This window comes from Ambystoma mexicanum, chromosome 1q (genome assembly GCF_040938575.1).
Source record: "Ambystoma mexicanum isolate Mex_15411 chromosome 1q, UKY_AmexF1_1, whole genome shotgun sequence".
In the NCBI taxonomy this organism is placed as follows: Eukaryota; Metazoa; Chordata; class Amphibia; order Caudata; family Ambystomatidae; genus Ambystoma; species Ambystoma mexicanum.
In genome coordinates, this window is record NC_090922.1 from 1,501,773,595 (window position 1) to 1,501,798,004 (window position 24,410).

Sequence of the window (24,410 nt, forward strand, 5' to 3'; positions counted from 1 at the left end):
CCGGGACCTGGAACGGGCATGGCGAGAACGGCTACCCTTGTCCGAGCCCGGACGCGGGGTTGAAGACGAAGTAGACATTGCCACGAACAGGTCTTCACAAAAAAACAAACAGGTTCAACGAACCGAGAATAGAAAACAGCAAATTCCAACGAGTCGAGGCGTACCGAGATTCACGAAGCAAACACGTTAGCGGAAAAAACGGAAAAGAGGCTATGGGCGTCGTGCGTTCTACTTAACACATCGGATGACGTCAGCAGGAGCCAAAGATTTTCCGAAGCAGCAAAGGTGTGGACATTACCTGTCATAGATATGGAATACGTCAGAGGACCCAATCCCCTCGAAACATGCTTTGCGTTTCTCTGCACCTGCAGCGTGACACTCACCGTGCTCGGATCTCCTGAAGAGGACCACTTCTTTCTTCAGCGCCAGCGCACCTGCAAGAATAAGAACTTTGTTGCCAATATTCACCTCGAAGAGCATCCAACTTCTGTCCAGCTCTTCCCAGTCTTGACTCTGCCGTAGGAATCCGCATCTCTATCTCGGCACGCCGCGCCCTACCAAAGGGGAGAAGAATAGAAGAAAAGACGTTAGTAAGCATTCTGCAATACTTAGCTCTCTCGAATTTGCAAATAGGCGTTTAATCCTTACCTGAACTCCTGTCGATTGGACAACTTCTGCTCCGGAGCGTGCCGCCGATCTGAAAAAGAGGAAAAGACATCAGGTTAGTGCAAAACATTTAAGAGGCGCCGCACATCGCACTTTCTCACCGCAGCTCATCTCCTCAGCTCGCTTCCATGCTGGGTTACTGCGGCACCTAAAAGGACACGGAAAAGACGAACATTGGTTAGTGCTAAGGAGGCCAATAAGCATCACACTCCGCATTCCTACTTACTTCAGCAGCGCATCACCATCCTCAAGACCTTCATCACCTAATGAAAGAAAGACAGTATTAAAGGGACTAGAGCCATCAGAACTTTTGTAAGACTCATTCCAATTACCGGTCGGGCTGAAGCCGCAGCAAGCCCCGTCCGCCGGGCCCGTGCCAGTGAAGCAACTAGGCACCCTCCAGCCCACATCACCCAACGCACCCCTGCATTGAAGGCAAGACGGAGAGCGCACCACATAAAAAAACAAGGTGAGGAGAGGTCCGGGGGAAGGTTGGGACCCAGGGAAGAAAAGGGGGGGGCAGACAAGCAAGACCAATAGGGAATTGACCTCTGATAATACTGTGTTTCAGGCCCAGTGCTTGGTTAAGCAAGTCCAGGGAAGGGTTCGAAGTGGTCGGGAGTCCGGACAGGCTGAGTGGCGTCCCCGTGAATATCAGGTGAGCTTTACAATTACTTCTACTGGGGTGCACCGTGGTAGTCCGAGTAGTCTCCTTCAGTACATTCAGCCAGTTGTAGTTATAACTCACCTCTAGGCCACAGAGGACAGTTGATGAAAGGGTCTGCTTGCACACCAGTACAATTGCTCTCAAGCTGTATCCTGGTGGTGTTTCGGAAAGCTTTCTAATCATGGTCATTAATGCTATAGCCTTCCTTTCTTTGATTTCTATTTGCTCCATGCTCACTTTCCCTTCACTGATTAGTTTCCCCAAGTAAACATAAGAGGAGACTTGATCTATGGTTCCCGCCAGAATAACCAGTCGGCGATTCTGTCTCTTACTAGTACCAAAGAACATTTACTAAGTTGTATCATAGTTTAGCTCTAGCCCGTTCTCTTTGGCTTAGGCGTTTGTTGGGAAGGAGAGAGTATCTTCCCACCCCCCTAGGCGATACCAAACGAGAACTAGTCGCTAATAGAGCACATCCAGAGAGCAAGTGCGAGGGTGGTAGACTTAAATGGGGGTGCACGATCACCTTAGTGCATGCATTACAAACTATATGGTAGATGCGGGTGTCAACACCACCTTGGCAAACGCAGGCCATCTTAGAAGGGAGGCCCAAGCGCAGCAAACAGTATTTTGAGTATTAGTATTAGACCCCTTGCAGGAGTGCGCCTACCACCCCCACCCAGGCCATTTCTGAGAGATCTACAAACCAACTCCATTGTTCTGAGAGTTACAGGCCCACGCGCTTAGGGAAGAATGCACCCTGTAAGGTCATGAGAAGGGAGCAAAGCGCCACTTGGCAGTACCATCCCGCGGAGCAGATAGGAGGCCTTCCTGCTCCCAACATGAAAAATACAGCTTTGTCATGCTTTCATCCCATGGCCCCGCATGCCACAGCACTGTCCAAACCCAGACCACTGACCATAAACCTTTACACCCCTCGATCGATCACTAAGATCAGAAGGCAAGGCTATCGCACCTTCAGGAATGGGTCACGTGATTTGTGCAGCGAGGTGCAGGGTGGCATCAGAATTATACTTCAAACTAAGTTGGAGGACCTTGGGGGTTGCTGATCTGTCTGGGAACGAGTGAAGTGTGTGTGAGTTAGTATGACCTCAGCTCTCCCCCGAGCCCATCTCTGTATCTACCAGGTGCATTGTTGCAATCGTAAGGATAGCATTGTGTGTTAGAGTAGCTAATTGTTATCAGCTCACTGCGGATGACGAGCCCAGCTGCATCCACATGAACGAAGATGAACAGATTAAGATGGAACAAAGGCCTGGCATCCCATATGGAGCAGGCCCTACATCTATAGGCCTCTGCCAATCCATAGTGTAGAATTGTACTGTATACTATGACATCATTAGTGATGTTGTTTGTGCTTATAATGTACTGCACATGCCAACAGACCTCAGAACGTTTAGTGGTATCAGAGTTCTTTGCTTATGCATTTTTATTTTTATAGAAATAAATACTTGTTATCCTTGCTAGAGTGCCTTGGGCCCTTTTCCCCAGCGGGCAGTATTTCTGGTTTGAGCGTGCAGGGGCGTGCCTTCACGCTTATTTCAAATACACTTCTCTTCAAGCCCATACATTTGTGATCCAAAAGGATCTCATTGTCCGCCTACGCTAACTGCAGTATGTGGGCCTGTTCTGTTTTCGGCAGCGTTTTAATACCAGCTGTGGCGAGCCAGGAGTAGGACTCAGACGCTGGGACATCATATTCAAGGATTTGTATTATCTTTACTCACAATACGTCCGACCTCTTGGCCAGTTTTAAATAAAAGAAACGAAAATAGTGAAAATTAACTCGAAACGCTAAATACCCTATTCTAAAACACAAATGTACAGGGAAAGGGTAATCCTGTCAGGATGAATCTAAACAAAGTCCCTAGTCCAAATCCTTTACTACCACATTTATAGAAAAATAAACCCTTTAGATTTAAGTGAGTTAAACAACTAAAAGAGGCTTGACTGCTGCTTCTGTTTCAGGGTTTCTCCCCTGCATATAAAGTTCTTCAGGTGTCATTGTAATGGCTAAATGTTCCAAATGTAGTTCCAAATTAAAGCTTACTTGATGTTTTCCAGTCTGTCTTTCTATCGACCTCCCGTGTGCCTTTTTCTATTTGTTTACCCCACTCCAGAGTGTTTCTTTTCCCCTCTAGGGCTCCACACAATCTTTCACTGCACTCGGGGTATTTCTCTCGTTTCTCTCTTTCATTCTTGTTCCAGTGTATCTTCACTCTCTTCTGGGGTCTCTTGATTCTTGTGCTCCTCTCTTGGGGTATCTTCAGTTTCTTTCCTGCTCTTTATTTTATTTATTGCATTTCTATATCGCGCCTAGCCCACAGGCATCTGGGCGCTTGACTTAAGAATATGGTTACATATACGTTGCTTGCTTGATTATACATAGTGAGGTAAGGTATCAAATGAGTTACAGAGTTGTACATTGCAGTATTGTATACAGGCATCAGGTGCTTAGTAATGTATTGCGTAGTTAAACAGAAGCATGTATCAAACCCCAATTTGCTATAAATTGAGCAGGCAGAAGCATTCACAGCAGGATTGCAGGGTAGTTGGACAGTACAGTTGCGAAGACTTATGTGTGGCAGATTAAGGAGTAAGCGTAGTTAGGTCTTGCGCGTTGCAATGGGTCTGAAGGGGAGGTGTGCTTGGTGAATAATGCATACTGCTTGTTAACAGGAGCTGCGCTGATTCCTAGTGTCCTGGTTAAAAAAAACATGTTTTCAGTTTTTTTCTGAAGGGAAGAGTCCGTCCTAAGTTCAGACAGCGTGGCATTCCAGTATTTTGAAGTGAGAAAAGGGAAACTGGAGCCACCAGCTTTCTGTCTTTTCAATCTTTGTGAGTTCAGTTGCCCTAGGTAGGCTGATCGGGTAGGTCTGGCTGATTGTGTTTTTGAGATCATGTTGGAAAGATAGCACAGAGCGGTATTAGCAAGGCATTTATGGGTGAGGGACAGTACTTTGAATTTAATACGCTCCCTGACTGGTAACCAGTGGATTTTTCTCCTGGCCGTGGAGATGTGGTCTGACTTCGGAATATTGAGGGTTGCTCTGATGGCATTGTTTTGAATGTTTGAGCTTTTTAATATTTTTATTAGAGGTGCCAGCAAAGATGGCATTGCAGTAGTCTATCCTTGAGAGGATTAGAGCTCTGGCTAATGTGATCCGGTTCTCCACCATTAGGTAGGGTCTACATACTGTGATGAGTTTCGTAGTGTACGAAGAGGCTGAAGAGATGGCGTTCACTTGCCGAGTAAGGGTGAGTGAAGTGTCAAGGTACACGCCTCATGTCTTGACTTCTTTGGACACTTTGATGCTGTTTCCGTCTATGTCAAATGTTTGGTAGGTTGGTGGGAGGTTCTTGAGTTTTGCTGGGCTACCTATTATCGTAGTTTAGACAGAGTTCAATTTCGGCAATCCAGGCTTGAATTGTGACGTAGATTGCATGGAGGGCTTTGGAGTCTTTGTCCTAGTCTCCCGTGATTGCTAGGACTATTTGGGTGTTGTCAGCATTGTTTGTGTAGGTGACACCCAAATAATCTAGTTCGTCAAAGAGTGGTTTGGTGAAGGCGATGTACATGATAGGTGATACCTAGGATCCCTGTGGTACTCCACATAAAACTGGAGTAGGATGTGCAGCAGCCAAGGCTGAGAAGACTTGCAATTATTGATTCAATCCAGCTAATGGCGTTGTTGGAGAAATGGGCGTCACTGGCCAGGTGGCGGCAAAGGATCGTGTGATTAACTAGATCAAATGCCGCAGAGAGATCCAGTAAGAGTAAGATGGCTAGGTCACCTCCATCTCTTAGTATGTCCATTTGGGTTTTAAGATCGACTAGAGCGGTCTCCGTGCCCTAGCCTGGGCGGAATCCTGATTGGCGGAGGCCAAGAAGGTTGTGTAATTCAAGATAGTTTTGGATTTGTACATAAGTCACTATCTAGAATTTTTAGAAGAAATGGCACTGTTGTAATCTGCTTATAGTTGGTGGGCACGTTTGGGTGGTATACACGCATTTCGTCGAATGATTTTACATCGTGGGACTTTTCATCGCCAACCCTTTCATCGCCAAAAACTTTTTTTTTTTTTTTTACTTTATGGGGGGGGGGGGGGGGAGGAGGGTGGTGTTTGGTGCGTTTTGGGGTATGATTATTTAAGTAAGAGGGGATGGGGGTGCGAAGCTCCCCCATAAATACATTTTTTAAAAAAAGGAGTTTTTGGCGATGAAAGGGTGGCGATGAAAAGTCCCACGATGTAAAATCATTCGGCGAAATAACGTAGAACCGTTTGGGTCTAGTGATGGTTTTTTAAATAATGGTAGCACCCAGGCTTCCTTCAGGTTATCCGGTAGTGGATTGGTTGTAAAAGAGTTATTTATCAGCGTAGTGATAAATGGTGCCAGATTGTCTGTACAGTCCTTGATTAGTTTTGATTGACAGATGTCTCCTTGACATCGAGGGTTTGAGGCCTTTAATGATTTTGACCGTCTCCTCAACAGTAATAGGTGAGTATTCAAATTAACGGAACGGTTTTGGAGTTTTTTTTTTCAAAGGCTAGGTAGGAGAGGGGTGTTTAGTTTCAGTTTTGTTTGGTTGATCTTCAGTTGAAGAGAGGATATTTTATCCATGAGTGCATTTTGTATGTTTTTGCACCAGGATTGATCTTTGATGCAGTGTACTGGAGTCTGAGGGAGATTCTAGTTCCCGTAGGACTGAGAAAAGCTCTTTGGTGCCAGAGTTGGCGTTTTCAATGCGGGAGTTGTAGGCATCGCTTTTAGCTAGGAAGGTGGTTTCTCTATATTCAGAGGCAAGGGTTGCAAAGTGTAGTTTAATATTGTCTGAGGGAGTTTTTCTCCAATTGCTTTCTGCATTTCTTGAGATATCTCCACTCTCACTTTTTCTCTCTGGGTATCTTCACGCTGAGCAAGGGGTTGAGTCTCTTACGTGAGACTTTAAAACTGGGCTCATCCCTTCTCGCTTCATCCCTTGAGATCACTGGACTCTTGTTCCCTTTCTATCCTCACTGTCAGGCCCTTTCTTGGGGTATCTTCACTTCTTAGGTTAACAAAGGGGCTGTGTCGCCTATATAACTCCTTTGACCTGGGCTCACCCCTTCTGGCCTCTTCACTCGGAACAAAGGGGACAAAGTCTCTTACGTGACTCCTTTGCACTTGGCTCCCCCTTAGCACCTCTTGTCCTCCAGGAGTAGTGGGGTTGCCCACAGTCCCTTCGTCACTGGGTAACTAGGTTGCGTAGCCCCTTCCAGAGCTGGCACGGGCAGCCTTTCTTCCAGATTTCATGGCCTCCTGGATCAGAGTTGCAGACCTCTTCTCTCCATCCTCAGATTACGCTCTTCAGCATGGCAGGGTAGCTACCAGGCACAAGGCAGCTTTCAGACCACTGCTTCAGGCTTCTTTTCACTGCTTTCCCTTAATCAGCGAGATAGGGAACGAGTCTCCAGCTGAGACAACCTTCAACTGAGCTGGCTCTCCTTTTATTCAGTCCTTTCTCCCCCTAGCAGGCTACTGATTGGCTGAACTGTCTGACTTCACTATTGGTGGAAGTAGTGCTTACATCCTATCTTTACAGAGTAGGTAATCCCTTATTTGCCAGTTCGAATTACAGTTGAGTCATTTAGGAGTCCCAATTAACTCTCCTATATAAGAGCTCTGCTCCAGTTTATCTTATTAATTTCTCTTTATTCAACTCGTCTAACCTCCCTCCATGGAGGTGAGACAAGTTAAATGAGAACCCACAAACTGACATTGAGACCAGGTTACAATGAAGGAATGAAGCCACTGCTCGTAGTGTGGAGAGCACAGAAATGGTTGAGACTGGTATGAGATGGACCATCTTACCTGTTGGCATGACCACGCCGAGACTGGGGTACAACAGATGAACAAATCCTCTGCTTTTGGTGCTAGGATCACTGAAAACTGCTTAGAGAGGCAGGAGAACGATAAAAGACACATATGTGCCAGAGATGTCCCCTGTTGGAGCCTGAAGGCTGAGAAGGTACCAGGATTGATCAGGGTGGAGGGAGGGGATTATGATGCACGTGTGCATTCGGCCGCTGAAGGAATAGCACAGCTGGTCAGGATCCGGTAGAAAGACCCATAATAATATCATCCAAATATGCTCCAGAAAAGTTAGAGTAAGGTTGTGACGATCCTTCAGATGGCGTCACTTTTCTCCAGGTGGGGTACCTTTCGATGAGGCTAGGGTGGTGAGGCCACTAACCAAGAGTCCCCTAGGGGTGGTAAAACACTGGAGGACCACATGGGAAAGAAATTCCCTCCTGGGGACAAGGACGTAACTTTGGAGGAAAGCCTCATCACATCCCAACCTTATTACAACCCCGTCACCCAAGTCTTCTAAAATATAGTTAATTCAGAAATGTACAGAGTGCTTTAAAAACTCAGAAGTTGAACTGAAAGCTTCTTGTGATCCGATCAACATTGTGAGATTTTTATGGGATCTGGACGGGGCAAAGGAGCTATGCATTAAGCATTGTAAAACATAAACATCTGTTTGCTTTTCTCAACTCTTTTCTTTATCCACGTCGCCTCCTCAATTTGATTCCTAAAGCGTAATTGCGGGACTGGACTATTCAGTTAAGCATAAAAAACAAAGTAATGATTATAAAAATTGGTCTCGTGCCCACTGGTATTTTCATAGTCTCCGTGATGAAATGAAATGATAATTTATATCACACTCCTACACAAGTGTTTCAGAGTGTGACTAGGCAAAAGGGAGGGGAACTATGGATAACAACATTTTTGTAATAAAACAGCGATCTTACTAAGCCCAGTGACATCTAAGAAAGCGCAAGTACATGGAAAAGGGGAAAGTGCATGTAAGGGGTTGGGGGTGAGTGGGCAGTGCGGAGCAGAGGAGAGAAAAACAGAATATTAAATAAAATAAATAAGTAAAGGTAGTGCAGCCAGCAAGTGGCAGGTGAAAGTTGGTCAGATAAGGTATATCTGATAAGTGCAGAAGAAAAGCGGGAGGGGGGACTGTATGGGTACAGATACAGAACCATAGTGCAGAGGGTGGCCTGGAGGCAGTGCAGGAGGGTGGCAGGGTGAGCAGGTACCTGGGCCCGAATGAGAGGGTGGCCAGGTGCACAATGCCAAGAGAAGAAACAGATCACCAGGGGGGAAGGTGGGGTAAAGGCAGAGGCAACGAGGAAGGTCTTGAGATGTTTCCGGAACCAGTTTTCCTCAAGTTTTAGGGTGGCAGGGAGGCTGTTCCAAAGAAAGGCACCAGCAGAAGACAGATCTACCCCAGCTCGTTTCTTTGAAAAACTACTAATACTGAGCGAGTTAGAAGTAGAGGAGCGAAGGGCTCCAGAGGGGAGGTATTTACAGAGGGATAGTTGAAGGTATTTTGGACCCAGGTCCCAGAAAGCTTGTGGACAATGCAGTGTGTTTTAAATTTCCTCCTTGCATCCACTGAGAGCCAATGAAGAGAATTTCAGGGCTGGAGAGATACTATCCCAGGGATTGAGGCAAAGGACAAGTCTTGCAGTCCTGTTCTGGATTAGTTGTAAAGGGTGGAGAGTGGAGGCAGGAAGATTTAGGAAGAGGCTGTTACAGTAATCCAGTCTGGAGAGAACCAGAGCTTGGGAGACAATGAGCTTTTGAGGAAAGGCAGAGTAAGGAGGTGCAATAAAAGGATTGATGTTTTGGAGACATCAGAGATGTGTGCGCAGAAGGAGAGTGTAGAGTCAAAGATAACTCTGAGGTTCTTGGCCTCACAGGTGGGGGTAGGAGGATGACTAATGGAGGCCGGCCAGAGAGAGAGGAATGGATCGAGATGGTGTACCAATAAGGAGGATCTCAGTCTTGTTGGCATTTAGACATAGATCATTGGCAACACACCAATTTTGAATGGCGCTTAGACAATCTGAGATGAGGGAAGGAGAGGAGGAGGCTGAAGGAAGCTTAAAAATTAGTTGGGTGTCGTCAGCAGAACACTGGAAAGTTGAGCAGAAAATGGAGATGCAATAGGCGAGAGTTGCTTGGTATTGGTTGAAAAGCCAGGGCGAGAGGTTTGACCCCAGGGGGACACTGCAAGTGGAGAGGGAGATAGAAGATAGAATGGACCCAACTTGGTCAACTTATGTTAATAACTGTCAGTAAAAATGCGGACATTTTATAGTTTTTGGTTAATCGCTCGCAGGAAACTCAATGTTCACTTCAAACGAATGCAGTATCTGAGAATCTATGGCACTCACATTTTTTGATTTTATATAAAATAACGTGACGCCTCATCCACTCAGTTTCGTTTTCATGAAGCCAAATAAAACGCAAGTGAGTTCTCCTCTCCCTGTTCTCAAAATCGTCCATCTTTAGCAGGACTTCAGTTTATCGACTTTCCAATTCCAACAATCGCATGTACATCTGTGTTTCCAAGGCATCTAGGGAAGATTGGTTATACTCCACCCCTTGAATTCGCTCATCCATCTTATCAACCCTCTGATCAAGCTTTTCCAGTCTATCAATAGCTGTACTTATTCCAGTGATATCCTTCAGTAAAGCAGCAATGTCCCTTTTCGTGGACACCTGATACCCAGTCTTCTCCGCCATGCCCTCGCTCAAAAGCTGATGCGATCGAATCCAGGGACCGTCGAAATTGAAATTACTAGAGGGAGAATTTCCAGTCCATCTGTGTGGGCCAAGAGTGGGGGTTAGAGAGTCTCAAAACTGTTAATAAAGCCCCAGGAGGTCACCCCCTCTCTTGAATACCACCGTGCGACCCACCACCATAAGTAATGAGCAATGATTTTTCCCACCAGCGAAGAGCCACTCCAACAGATGCCGATAAAGGACCAGTGCGGAGACAGACTCAATCACAGCCTCCCCAAAGTCCCACCGGGACGATCTGCTCCCCCAAGCCACGGGAAAGGCTGCAGACAGCAGACTCCAGGGCACCTCCACGCACTCGGACCTCCAAATTCAGCCAGGGGTGAGCCTGCAGGGGAGAAGGGTATGTCCCGCAGGGCTCTTTGTCGTGTTTTTGTTTTCTTCCTCAGCCACCGACCTCTTTATGTGGGGAGTGGCGGAGGGCCCTGCTACCAGGGCGCCTGACACACCTGTGTCGGGCAAGGGGTTCAAGGCCATGGGTGAAGCCTATCCAGACTCCTAAAGCACCACAATCCGGGTTCCCGTTTCCTTCCAAGGGACTGCCCGCTCACCTGCCAATCAACAGGACCCGCCAGCAGAGCACCAGAGCAGTCACGAGTTCCTGGGGCTCCCTCTCCTGACACACTCGCCTCTCCGATTCCAACACAGGGGACCAGTGTGAGGTTGTCCTATGAAGTTACGCCCTTCACAGTCATCTGCCTGTGCCCATGCAGGACTCAGACAACAATAGGCTCCTCAGCTCACAACGGGCAGTGACCCCCCCCTCCACATCCAAGGAGATACTGCTGCAATTTCTCTGCAGCAGTAGGGGGAACGAGGAGCGCCCTCCACCAGATCTGGGCACACAGCCTGTCACTGCCCGCGCCTCCCTCTCAAAGTGTGTGCCATCACAGACCAAAAAGACCCGCTCCTACAGAGGGGGTGCCACCATCTGAGCACATGTCACTCCGATCACCGGGCCCCACCGCAGTGTAAATAGGAAGTCATGGTGGCCGCTTCAGGATCCGGTAGGCCACTGCGTGGAGATTCAGTTTCGGCTCACTGGCGCGTTGAGTTACCGCAGACCATGTCCTCACTGCTCCTATGCTGCGGGGCTGTTCCCTCAGGAATCTCAGGTTCTAAAGCTCCGAAAATGGAGCCAGAAGTAGCTTGGGGTGTGGGCTACCTCGCTGGTACCGTCGTCGCAACTCATGGGAGGCAATTCGAGGGTCTCAATACCTAAATACACCCAACAAAAGAGGAGCAATGCAGAAGAGCATCTACATCTTTGCGTCCCCTGGCAGCCGCCCGTCTTGGTCTTTTTAAGTCTGCAAGTAGCAGGTCTTCAGAAGAAGGGCTCAGGAAAACCAAAAAATGATTGGAGCAGCCTCTTCTTCATCCCAGTAGGGCAGGAAAGAGTATAAAGAAAGTTGAATGTGCAGAAACCTCCTTAAAGGAAGTACAAGTTGTGCTCAAAACTACAACATTGGGGTACCAGCTAGGAGAAGGGAGTCATTTTCCAAGACCCACAAGGATCCTCTTTTCTTTTTGTTATGAGTTATGAAACACCCAGAACTGTAGGAGAACATTAGTTAAGAAAATTGGGCATCTTTTGGGACACTTTACATCCAGGAGAAGGGAGTAACTATCCAGGGTCACGATCAGAACCCAAACTTTTTTATTGTTTATTGTAGTGACATTGATAGCGTAGGAGCCTTTTGACTGGGATCCTCTTTGAGTTGGATATTCTCTGACTTCCCGATGAAAACCAGAGTCTCTTTAGTTTACATAGGGAAACCTTTTTAGACAATGATAGATAGGTTTTTCTTTCTTTTGAATAAAGGTTTATAGCAATCATGGGATTTTTCACTTTTGTCGCCAAAGGTATTATAACTTCGTCCATCAACCACCTAAAGGTAGCAGGTGCTCTGTGTGAGCCAAAGGAAGTACTTTAGATTGGAAACCCCCCCCCCCCGAGGTGTGGAGAAGGATGGCTTTTCCCGATCGGCTGGATTAAGGGGCACCTGTCAATATCCCTTGTTGAAATTGAGGGTGGAGATGTACTTGGATGACCCTAACATTTTGATGAGTTCATTGATTCGTGGAATACGATAGCTGTCAAATGTGGAAATGGAGTTCCATTTCTGGAAAATAGATACAGAACCGCCAAGTCTTTTCCGCTTTTGGCAGTAAAACATTGGGGGGGAGGGGAGACCAGAGACTCTCTGAGGGCTCAAAGACATCGAGCTTGAGCATTTCTATAAGCTCCGCTGCTATGATTTCCTTCTTGCCTCAGGGATACGGTAAGGTTTCAAGTTTACAGTCTGCCCGGATGGCATACGAATGTAATAAAGAAATGTCTACCTGGCTGTTCAGTGAAGACCTCTGAACTGTGTCAACCAGACCTCGGGGTCTTCTTGTTGGGAGGGTGGTAGATTGCTTGGTATTATAGTTGGCTTTCTAGTTCTTTATCTGTAAGGAGAATGACCATGTTTATGCGAGTTTCCTCAAAGGGGTCGACCTTCCACTCTTTTAAACAGATTAACATAGTATATCCGTGTCTTCTGACGTCTATATGGTTGTCAACTGTGAAGTTCGAGGGACCAGTTTTCTCCTTTTTTTACAGGGACCGTACCACTTAGAAACCATCATACTTTATGAAGTGGGGAGGAGAAATAAGATGGATTCACCGATAGAAAGTAATTGGGCTACAGCTTATCTGTCATACATGTTCTTAGGCTCTACCTAAATGATGTTTCACGATTTCCCCAACAGTGGTCATATAGGTTTTAAGTTTGTGGGCGGTTTATGAAATGGGTGGGGTAGTCTCTTTTCCTTCTTCCCAGGTCTCTTTAAGCATGTTGTATTCCCCATCAATATGACAATTCGAAGAGGGAGTATCCCAGAGAGGCCTGAGGTGTTTTCCTAACAGCAAAAATGGCCCTAGGGAATCGTGAATTCCCAATGACAGCCATCGGCCTCTACCAGCTTGTGGAGTATTCTTTTCAAGGTCTGATTGAACCATTCAACAAGGCCACCTGTCTGTGGGTGGAACAGCGAGGCACGCAAGGTTTTGATTCATAACATTTCCTCAACCTCTTGCATAATTTTGAACATAAAGGTTGTACCTTAGTCCGTGAGGATTTCTTTTGGAAAACCCATCTCGGGAAAGAAAGGGAAGAAGGTTTTTTAAAATCTGTTCACTTGTGTTTCTGAGGGGGAACCCTTTGGGATACCAAGTAGCGTAGTCAACAATTACAAGTATAAACGTGCTCCCCAAATTAGATTCTTTCTCTTCAATTCCCGGTTCTTCGTCCCTTTTTCTCACCCACATACGTCAAAGGTACGTGGTGTTTTTCATCAGCTGCTGAGTTCAAGGGGATTCCAACATGAACTTGAGCCAAAGATGTGCAAGTAATGTCATTGGGGTTTGAATGCAAAACCGAAGTAGCTGCTGTCTTTTCCACTCACATTTATGCAGAAAGAGTATTTTCCAGAGGAAGTTCTTTATAGGAATCACAGTCCTTGTCCCCTACAAGGAGTCTTGCTTTGCGTGCTCACCTGCTTAGGCTCACGGTAGGGGGGGGGGGGTTCAGCTTGGCCTCCCCTAAGGGAGAAGGGACGAATTTCCCAGATTTGTCACAGTACCTTAGCCCAATCCATTTTGCAATGCAACAGAAGTAGTGCATGGTCACTATAGTCGTAGAAGGCTGTTAAGGGAGGGTGCGCAGAGGTTACTGTTTCCATGTTACCAAAAAAGTAGTCTACTGTGACTGTGTTCCTCTTCACCAAATATAATTACCCGGTGTGCCACCAACAATACGACCATACAACATAAGGTCCCAATCTACACCAGGTCTTCCCCTGTGTATTTGTAGCACTCTATAGCATTATACTTTTGGCTTTGATGTTTTCGTTTCATGAACTGTCTGCCTATCAATACAATGTGAATTAAAATAACCAATAAGAATCACATACTCACTAATTGCTGCATACCAATTAGCTAGCAAATGGAACAAACATGTTTGGATACATCCAGAGTGGGCACCGCCCAGCAGACCGATGCTTTGACCAGACCCCTCCCCACCCCAATCCCCCCCCCCAAAAAGGATCTTACTAAGAGGGCACCACTCCCTAGACTCAAAGGGGTAGCTCCCACTCTGGGGAGAAGGGACGAACACCCTAGATTCGTCACAGGTCCTATTTCACTGGAGGCTGCTGCCCATTTGTTCTCCCTTCAACTTCTTGCAGAATGTTAGGTGGCATCGCTACAGAGTTCTGAGCAGATAATTATCCCCTGTAGGGGCTGTTTTGCACTTGTTACGCTTCTGCTTAAATGGCTCATTTTTATAGTGACAGCGACTGCTACAGGCACGATGACAGAGGTAAAAGCTAAGTGTAACATAACAGTTTACTTCATAGCAGTGACCTCGGGACTCCCTCATCCAGCCCGGCACCCTAACACTGCAGACTGTTCAGACTGTTCGTGCTTGCCAATGAGCCTTTAGTAGAACGCCACTGGGAGCGAGAGATGAAAAAGGGTTGAAGATTCTACCCGACTCAGACTACACTGTCCAACAGCACTGCACATCAGCGCTCCGCTCCTAGCCGATGGATTAGGGCTTTCCGGTGTTGCAAAGGAAAAACGTCCTCCCAGCGACGCTAACTGTGTCTAGACTGCACTCTCCTGCAGAACTGCACTTCAGCGCTCTGCTCCTAGCCGATGGATTAGGGCTTTCCGGTGTTGCAATGGAAAAACGTCCTCCCAGCGACGGCAGCTTTGTCCAGACTCCTGCAGAACTCTATTGAACTATCCAATCTAACACTTGTCTTCTTCAAAAGGTTTCTCTACCTGCAGCTTGAAAGCACTGGTATTCTTTTATGGAGAGGAAACAATAATTATTACAGAATACTGGATACCATGTATGGTTATTATTTAATCTGCATTGAAAGGGGGGTTTCTCTCCAATGACAAAAGGTGTTGGTGGAATCCACTTAAGGGCATAGTGAGTGAACCTTTATGAAGAACAATGAAGGTCCCAAGATAAAGAAGGCGCAAGCACAGTCACACTTAACACTGCTGTGATCTAGCCAGCTGGGCAGACAAACTGACCAATTAGAATTGCAGACAGGTTTGTGATTAGTGATATGGCTTGTCCAACAGGTACCATGCAATGCTCAACAAAATAAATATGCAGTAAAAAACAACATATACTATGGTGGTGGAAAGGGCATCAGCAGTCAATGCTGTGCATGTCAGGAGGGACATATTTTTCTTACTATTGCATTTAAGATTCAAAATATATATGACACATACAATTATCACAATGTTGTGGCCGTTTTGGCAAACCTTAAATGCACAGATTGTGTAGGCACACAAAGGAAAACGAGCAGATTTCCTGAGGAACCGCTCATGAACTCACCCTGTTCCTCAACATTTTCTACTTCCTATTAGTGTATGTAATCTGGAGCAAGCCAAAGGTGCTTAATAACATTCAATGCCATGTTTAGATAGTCTTGTAAGCAGCCTTCGAATGGTATAACTTCACTGTGTTGCTAAGCTCACATGCTTCTGCTTTATTGGATTCCTAGCTCAGCACCATTTTATGTGTGGCAACGTATTAATATTTGAAGACTCCGTTGTTTGCTTCATTCTGTGTTCATTTTCTTCTTGGAGGTGTTTAAATGTGATAACTTTTGATACTACTTATAATTGTTATAATTATAATTGTTCTTTTATAACGCACGTAATACCAACAAGACGTTTCTAAGCGAAGGATCAGGATTTGAACCTGTGTTGCGCTGCGTCGTCTTGCTTCCAAGGCAAATACTTTGCCCCTGGGCTATCCTTCCTCCCCCATGATGATGAATCCAATGCCATAGTTGGTCTATGAGAGCCAAGAAAACAGTATATTTAATGTGCTTTATTAAAGGTTTAAAGAACTGGCCTTCGAAAACTGGGATAGTTGAAATTAAGGGGTTACCTAGGGCTTTCTCAACCTCCTTGTGAGCCCCCTCCACTAGCCCAGGTGTCCCTGTCGCCAGAATCTCTCAGACGTACCCGAAAGCAAGGTGGCTACTACTAACTACGTGTTCCTAATAATTTAAAGGATTTTCTATCCATCTCCCCCTGGGACTTTGAGTGATACCTCTGTGTCTGTTGAAGTCTCACCCCTTCTCTTTCTCGCAGTTTCTGCCTCTTCCTCCATCTCCTCTCTCTGTGATCCTCCTAATTCTCTCTACTTGTTCCCCCTTCCTTCTCTCCCTTTTCGATTTTATTGCTCTTTCTGCTCCAATCTCCTCATCTCACTTCCACCACTACCTGAACCTCTATCCTCGCTTTCCTATCACTAACTGTACCCTCTCATCCCACCCATGTCCCTAAACCCATCCTGTCGTCTGACCTCACACACTAGTTCCACCTAGCTGTCCCAATTATCTTACTTCTTCTCTCAGCCCTCCACTACTACTTCTACCTTTCACTCTCACCACCAGTCTCCTGTCGCACACCCTCCCCCACTTAAGCTCATATGCTCTGTAAACCCCCCTATTCATATTCCCTTCAATCTGTCACCTTTATTTCGCTCATATTTACAACCCCTCTCACCACACTGCACTCATCTGGTACCACTCTCTCCTATGCACAATACCTTACCTGCACACTCTCAGTAGACTGCGCCGGCTCCTCAGCACTCCACCGTATCTCACTTGAACACCTTTCAATCTGATCTGTGCTGGCTGGGATTTGATAGCACAGCCTTCCCCCTTCCAACACTCCTCCCAGCTCACATTTGTCTCCCTGGTGAACTTCAGGCTAAGCTATACCCCTGCACTCGTTTGAGTCTTCATTGGCACAGTAGAAGCCATGTGTATAGGCTGCTAGATTTCCTTGTGGCTTTCTTCATGTACTAGTGAGGTTTGCTGCCATTCGGTTTCGCGTGAATTTGTGTGCCTCTCCTGAAGTCTCTACCCACTCTTTTCTGTTGCTTCATCTTTTGCCTAGGATACTCCTGGGCCCGATAGGTGGGGTATTGTGTGCTTCTTCTGTTTGGGAAGAAAAATCATAGCCCATTCATTTCTGTTCTCTCTTCCATTCTCCTCGTTCCAGATTTTCTTGGTTGTGTCCAGGTGCATACTGGGAGCTGTTGTGCTGAAGACGAAGAAGGGGAACACTGGCAGGAATCACCAACAATAGCACTCCTTAATACCCGATCTTTGAATGATCACGCTTATGATGTACATTATATGATAACAGAAATCTGGACTTCCTAGGCCCGATTGAAACTTGGATCAGGGATACTAGTGGACCAGCAATTAAGCTAGCAGTACCCCATGGTTACTCCATTTTTTTGTAAGAATAGGGAAAGCGGACTAGGAGATGGTGTAGCAATGATTGCAAAACCGAAACTAGGTTCTTTTGCCTCCCCTTTGCTGGTCAGGATTGGGAAATCCGGCTGTCAAATTGATTCCAAGCTTAAACTTGGCTTTGATCTACCGGCCACCTTCAGGAATCCCAATTTCAATGAAGAAATCGTTCAAATCCTTAAGCCTTTAGAGGGTCATAATCATGCGACACTCTTTAGAGGCGATGTTGGAAGGGTGAAAAATCAGACCGGGAAGCTATTGAACTAGAGAGAGCATTGGAGAACTTAAGCGTATAGGTTTTGTATAATAAACAAGACAAACATCATACTCTTGATTGGGTGACCACCAGCAATCTCACAGTCAAGGTCATACATACATGTATCTGGTCTGATCACCATATCATTGAATTTTATCTACAGCTTCCAGAGGGCCACGGCAAACATCCTAATCTACCTAAATTAGTGACCAGTCGTAACTTCAAAAGGATAGATTCTAAGGAACTATCACCTTGTCTCAATATCCTCATAACAAATTTCAAATACTGACTCTGATGAACACTTGGTCCGATCATATCAAAAAAATCTAATGGAGATGTTTGATAAGGCTGCCCCTATCACAACTAGACTGGTTAAAGACAACCCCAGGCATCAAAAATGGTTTAGCCCTGAACTGTGTGCTCAAAAAAGGGATACGCGGAAACTGGAACTATGCTCAGAAGAAAATAAAGCATGGAAAAAGGCAGACAAAATGATAAAAACGAAGTTGTGAAAAGTAAAAACCGTCTACAACCTTGAAATTAAAAGAGGATAATTGCTCTAGAAAACTTTTTGAAACACTCAGACTTCTCGAAAAAACCCAAAGCTCTCCTAATTCCCTATACACCTTCTACCTTAGACTGCATAGCAGTACAAACCGCCTTAGAAGCAAAACTAATCAATGCTAGAGAGAAATTAAAGAAAAAATACTGCCCCCAGCTGACAGATCTAACAACTTTAAACATATTGGTAGCAACTCTCTAAATCAATTCTCTTTCGCTCTCTGAAATATTCATACCCGAAATGGAAAAAATGCTAACGCTCAGGATGCCTACAGCTTGTTCAGAAAACACTTTCCCATTAAAAATCATTCTAGAACACAAGGGGCTATTCGCCCCATTTCTCACATGGTTTGTAGATGCCTCATTCAGGTATGGTAGGGTTCTTAAGTCCATCAAAAACGTTGTTTACTCCAATGCCTAAAAAACATAACCTACATCGTAAAGATAATACTAATCTAAGACCAATTATCAACTAACTTTCTCCAGAAGATTCTAGACGAAGCAGAGTTCCTGCAATTCCAATCGTATATTGAAGCCAACCGCATTCTTCATTGCAGACAGGCTTCTGGCCTAACTACAGCACGGAAACTGCTTTAGTGGATCTCCAGTCACATATGCTTAAAATTACAGAGCAGGGAAAGTGGTGCTCTTGGCCTTATGGGACCTGCCGGCAGCCTTCGACTTGGTGGATCACGGCCTTCTCCAACATTCAATGTCACCTTGGTCACTGCTCGGACGAGGCTGTCTACTGGTTTCACTCCTCAACAGATCGTGAATCCAGAATCCAGTTGGGCCCGGCCTGTTCACCTACAGCTCCAATCTGGTGTGTGGTCCGTCAGGGGAAAGCCTGCCGCCCATACTTTTTAATCTTTATATCAGGCCTCTATGTTCCCTCCTTGACAATCCTTCGGTTTTCTTTACAAATGACACAGATGACACTTAGTAATAGAAATTACTGGTGAACACACTACTGCAGCTCTGTCACACATATACCAACGCATTGAAGCCTGTATGTCATCTAATTGGCTCTGCCTCAACGGCAATAAGACAGAGCTCCTGATCTTTGGATCAAAAATTGCTTGGGAGGAATTAAGCAATGATTACACAGGTTTTCAAATGGGAATCAACAGCATTTCTGTTCAGAGTAAGATGAAATCATTTGGTATTCAGCTGGAGGCCACACCGAATTCTGATGCCTGCGTCAATCAGTTGACAAAGAACTGTAATTACCCTCCGTCTTCTCAAAAACATTCACCCATATATCACTACAGACAACAGCGCAATCATTGCTAGAGACACCATTCTTTCAAGGCTCAATTACTGTACATCGCTCTGATTGGAGTAACAATTTACAATTAAGAAAGTGTCAAGTACTGCAAAACAATGCATTGTTTACAAACTAAGTAGACGATAACACATCTCCCATCACAGAAAGAATTTACACTGGTTGCCGATTCAGGAACGGATAAACTTCAAAGTAGGAACTTGGGTTCACAAATGCATGCAAACAAACACTCCTGGCTATCTCAATTCACTGATACCTCAGTACTGTCCAACTAGAGCTCAGCAAATAAAAAACTGAAAATTTGCCGGAATTACAAATGCGCAAATGGCATGGGAAGACCTTTCACGGTAAAAACAGCAAAACTCGAACTCACTTCCCACCATTCGACAGTGGAAACAGAACTAAGAGTATTCAGGAAAACCTACACATCTCTGCTTTTCAAGTAATCCTTCTCTTTAATCATCTAATCCCTTGACTGCCTGTCTCGTACATCGTACATTGATGTTTGTCTTTGTGTTTATGTCCTGCGCCCCGATATAGGTGGGCTTTCGCTGCATTATAATAAACAAATAATTAAATACCAGAACACACACAATGAATACTCTTGGGGCGGGGACTGCGCCCAAACTGGCCCCCAAATACCTCAAACTGCTTCTGGGTTAGGATTGTCTCTGGCATACACCTTAGTAGGCTACCCACACAAGATCAGGCGTGGAACCTGTTCCCACCTAACAGGGTCATGACTCTGTCGCACTGAAGCAGCGAGCAAAGGAAAATGGGGGATATGGGTTGAAGATCGGGTGATAGATTATTGAGTCGAGCCTTGGGCATGATTGGTAATTGGCATATTATTACACTAATTGTGCTCATTATTACACTACTTTTGCTCATTTGGTTACCTTTCTGACTTAACCAGTCAGAAAATAAACCTATTCAAATCTGTTGGCTTTTGCTACTTTCTGGGTGTTTGTAACCGGTAACACACCCACAAGGATGCAGCCATTCATATGGTACAGTCCTAGGCTTACCAATGCTTGAACTAAGGCATACAATGGGCTTTCATTGGGGTATAAAGAATGGTAGACGTTTGAGCTCTGTAGTGGGACACCCATAAGTGCTTGTACATAGAGTTTTGCTGCGTGTAAAGCAGATACTTCTGTAAATCTAACAAAAAGGTGTTACAAAAAGCAGTTATAAACTTGCAGTACTCACCGCATTGGAAGACACCCTTTATGTCCAAACCGTTCGACAGAAACAAGTCGGGCTTCCTTTTGAGGGCCTGAAAAGTACACAGACAAGGTAAATAACAGCAGGTTTGATGTCACTATATCTGGGAACAGAAGCTTCCGGGCTTCTACGATTCATCCACTTTCATAGCACACAAACCTACCTTTGATCCATGAAAAGGAGAATATTGGAGGGGCTGATGAGGGGGTATATTACATCATGAATCAAAGCTGAACACTGCCTCACTCACGGCTTTAAATCACCCCCAAAAAACTAAAGCCATTGAATTCAAGGAAACCTCTCATTCCATTTCTCAAATCGGGGAAGCTCTGAGATAAAGAATATGAAAGTGCATACACTCTGCTTAAAGTCCTATCATACGTAAGATAACAGTAAGATACAAAAATAGATGTCAAAAAAAGATACAAATACTTACTCCTCGAAATTATTATTGCATATAAAACATTCTACAATGAAGTGAAAAATCCTTATATTAAACATTCAAAAATGTTACTCCTCCACAGTAAAAACCCAACCATGAAGAAAAACCTCGGCTAGTTCAATATTTACCTTGCCCCTCTGGCCCACTTGATCACCTTCTCTCCTCACTTCCAGTATTATGCCGATGACACAAATCTCTCCATTAAGCATCCCCCCTCTTCTTCCTGTCTCATACTCTACTGCTATTTAGGCATGGTGCCCTGTTAATGGTCTCCGTCTTAATGCCAGTAAGACTCCGATCCTTCTCATTGGGACGCCTGCTTGCTGGTTCCCTCCCATTTTCTGGCAGCCCCTCTTGGGCCCCCTCCGTGACCCTCTTGTGAGGCAAAAAACCTTGGTGTCATCTTCGACTGCTCTCGCTCCTTCTCCACCCACATCACAGACCTTGTCAAGAAGTCCAACTTTCTGCTCCACCTCCTCAGACATTCTACCTTTCCTCACCTTCCCCCAGAAGCTCAATATCTCCAGAGCTTTGATCCTCTCTATGCCGAAAGACTGCAACGGCCACTTCCTCAGAGACATTCTCCCTTTCCTCACCTTTCCCCAGAAGCTCAATATCTCCAGAGCTTTGATCCTCTCTATGCCGAAAGACTGCAACAGCCACTTCCTCAACCTGCCTCTTTCCTCCCTTCTCTCTCTTCAACTAATCCTCAATAAGGCTGCAAGACTTATCCTACTTAACTGCCTCTCTTCAGCCCTAAAATCTCTCCACAGGCTCGCAGTGGCTGCAAGGATCAAGTTCAAGACCCTTTGTATTGTTCACAAGGCTTTCAGGGGCCTGGTGCCTGCTATATCCAAGTTTCTCTCCCTAAATACCTCCCTGCGAGAGTCCTTCGGTTCACTAGCTCCAACTCTTTGAAGATCAGACGTTTACCCAAGCAGAGAATGGGGACGGGGGGCGGGCGGTGTGGTGGGGGGGGGGGATAGATCTCTCTTCAGCAGAAGACTATCTAGAACGGCCTACCTGTCCCACTCAGACTTGAGCTGGATCTCCTTAAGTTCCAGAAACTTCTCAAGACTTTCATTTACTCCTCCTTCCCTCACCCTTGCTAATTTGTCCCCTTGCCACTGCGACTGGTGCTTGGTCCCTTGTGAGACTTACTGGACCAGACCCTCCTCGTACAGTCTACCCCAGAACTCCTTAACCTGCACTTGCCCTCTGGCACCCTTCCCTGAGTAGGCTCAATCTGGTCCACCCCTTCCTCACACTAGCTGAGGCACTTGAACTCCTGGGCCCCCTTAGAACTTGCCCGGCCCCTGCTATCCTGCACTTCCCTTCCCCATTGTCTTGTGGCACCTGGAAACACTTGGGTATAGGCGCCATGAATCTGTTGGTTGTCTCCATGACCATCAGTCTTGCTTCAGAGCCGCCAGAAACACGGAAACGGCTCTCCTGAACATCTGTGAAGACCAACCTTGACTCCAACACCCCCTGCGTCCTCCCTCATCTTGCTAGATCTCTCTTCTGCTTTTGACACTGTCAACCATGCCATCCTGCTCAACCGCCTCCGTGATAACCTGGGTATCACTGGTCAGGCTCTGGCTTGGCTGACTTCCTTCCTCTCTGATCAACCCACTCAGGTCCAACTTGGGTCTTTCCTCTCTATCTTTTTCTCTACCTGTGGTGTCCCCCAGGGATCTAACCTCTCTCCCTGGCTGTTCAACCAATACCTGGCACTTCTTGCCCACCGCATTGCCGCTCTCTGCCCCAATTATCTGTGCAATGCGGATGATACCCAGCTCATCTTCAGGCTACCCTCGGCGGCCTCCTCTCCTTCTCTCATCTGTGACTGACTGTCTGCTATCCAGGCGTGGTGTGCAGTCAATGACCTCTGCCTTAATGCCAGTAACACTGAGATTCTACTCATCGGCACACCCACTCCCTCCTTCCCTGCAGCTCTCTGGCCTGCCTCTCTTGGCACTCTTCCTACTCCCACCTGTAAGGCAAAAAACCTTGGGGTCATCTTCGACTCCACACTCTCCTTCTGTCCTCACATCTCTGACGTTTCTAAGAAGTCCCAATACCACCTGCACCTCCTCAGCGGTATTCTGCCTTTCCTCACCTTCCCCCAGAAGCTCACTGTCTCCAGAGCCCTGGTTCTTTCTATGTTGGACTACTGTAACAGCCTCTATCTAAATCTGCCTGCCTCTTCTCTCCGCCCTCTGCAACTTACCCAGATCAGGACTGCGAGACTTGTCCTTGGCCTCAAGCCCAGGGATCGTATCTCTCCAGGACTGAAATCTCTGCACTGGCTCCCAGTGGCTGCGAGGATTAAATTCAAAACCCTTTGCATTGTCCACAAGGGCGTCTGGGGGCTGGGACCGAAATACCTTCAACTCTCTTCCTAAATATCTTCCTTCCCGAGCTCTTCGCTCAGCCGCCTCCAACTCACTCACGGTCAGTCGCTTCTACAAGCAACGAGTTGGTGGTAGATCTCTCTTCGGCAGGGGCCTCCCTCTGGAACAGCCTTCCTGCCTCCCTGAAACTTGAGGAGAACCAACTCCGGTTCAGGAAGCACCTCAAAACCTTCCTCTTTGCTTCTGCTTTCTCTCCCCCTCTCTCCTGCTGAATTCCTGGCTGAATCTGCACTGGTTACATGGCCTCCCTCTCTGCTCACAGGCCCGGCCCAGCCAGTTGCTCACCTGCACTGCCTCCCTGGCAACCCTGCACTTGGAGACTGTTTCTGTATCCCTACAGTCCCCCTGCCTGCACTTACCTTGCACTTTCCACTAGCTGGCCTTTTTTTTTTATTTATTCTTATCTTTCTATCCCATGTATTGCACTTTCCCCTCTCCCTGCACCCTCGCACTTTTCCCTTTCCCCCTTCCCATGCACTTGCGCGATCTGAATGACACCTGGCCTAGTAGGATCGTTATCCTTCTTCCCCTGTTCCCCCTCCCTTTCCTCATCGCGCCTTGAAACACTTGTGTATAGGCGCGTTATGAATGCCAAATAATATACCATATCATACAAATGTCCAATAACTAAATAAATGGTAAACAATGTAACCTGACCTTACGCCTCCATAGCAAACCGTCTCCACTGAAGTGAGTCCCTTATAGGAAACCCCTACCCTAAATCTGAACCTCTGATATGCTCTAGCTGGACGCAAAAAGCTCTTTAGTGAACTTTATAATCGAACAAGTAACTGTAGTAATAAATATACTCTTAGTCCACATGCCTCTTTCCTCCATACTCTTGAGACATTACAAATAACAGGTATGGGACCAGAGCCTA

At 46.1% G+C, this 24,410-nt stretch overlaps 1 protein-coding gene across 2 annotated transcripts in view; it reads right to left on the reverse strand.

Annotated features, from left to right (window-relative positions):
- Positions 1-24,410, reverse strand: part of IPO13 (importin 13) — an 848,611-nt gene that overhangs the window by 74,061 nt on the left and 750,140 nt on the right. For both annotated transcript variants that reach the window (XM_069642404.1, XM_069642403.1), the window contains exon 16: positions 20,657-20,723. In XM_069642404.1, the coding sequence (XP_069498505.1) occupies positions 20,657-20,723 (67 nt within the window). The remainder of the gene's footprint in view (positions 1-20,656; positions 20,724-24,410) is intronic.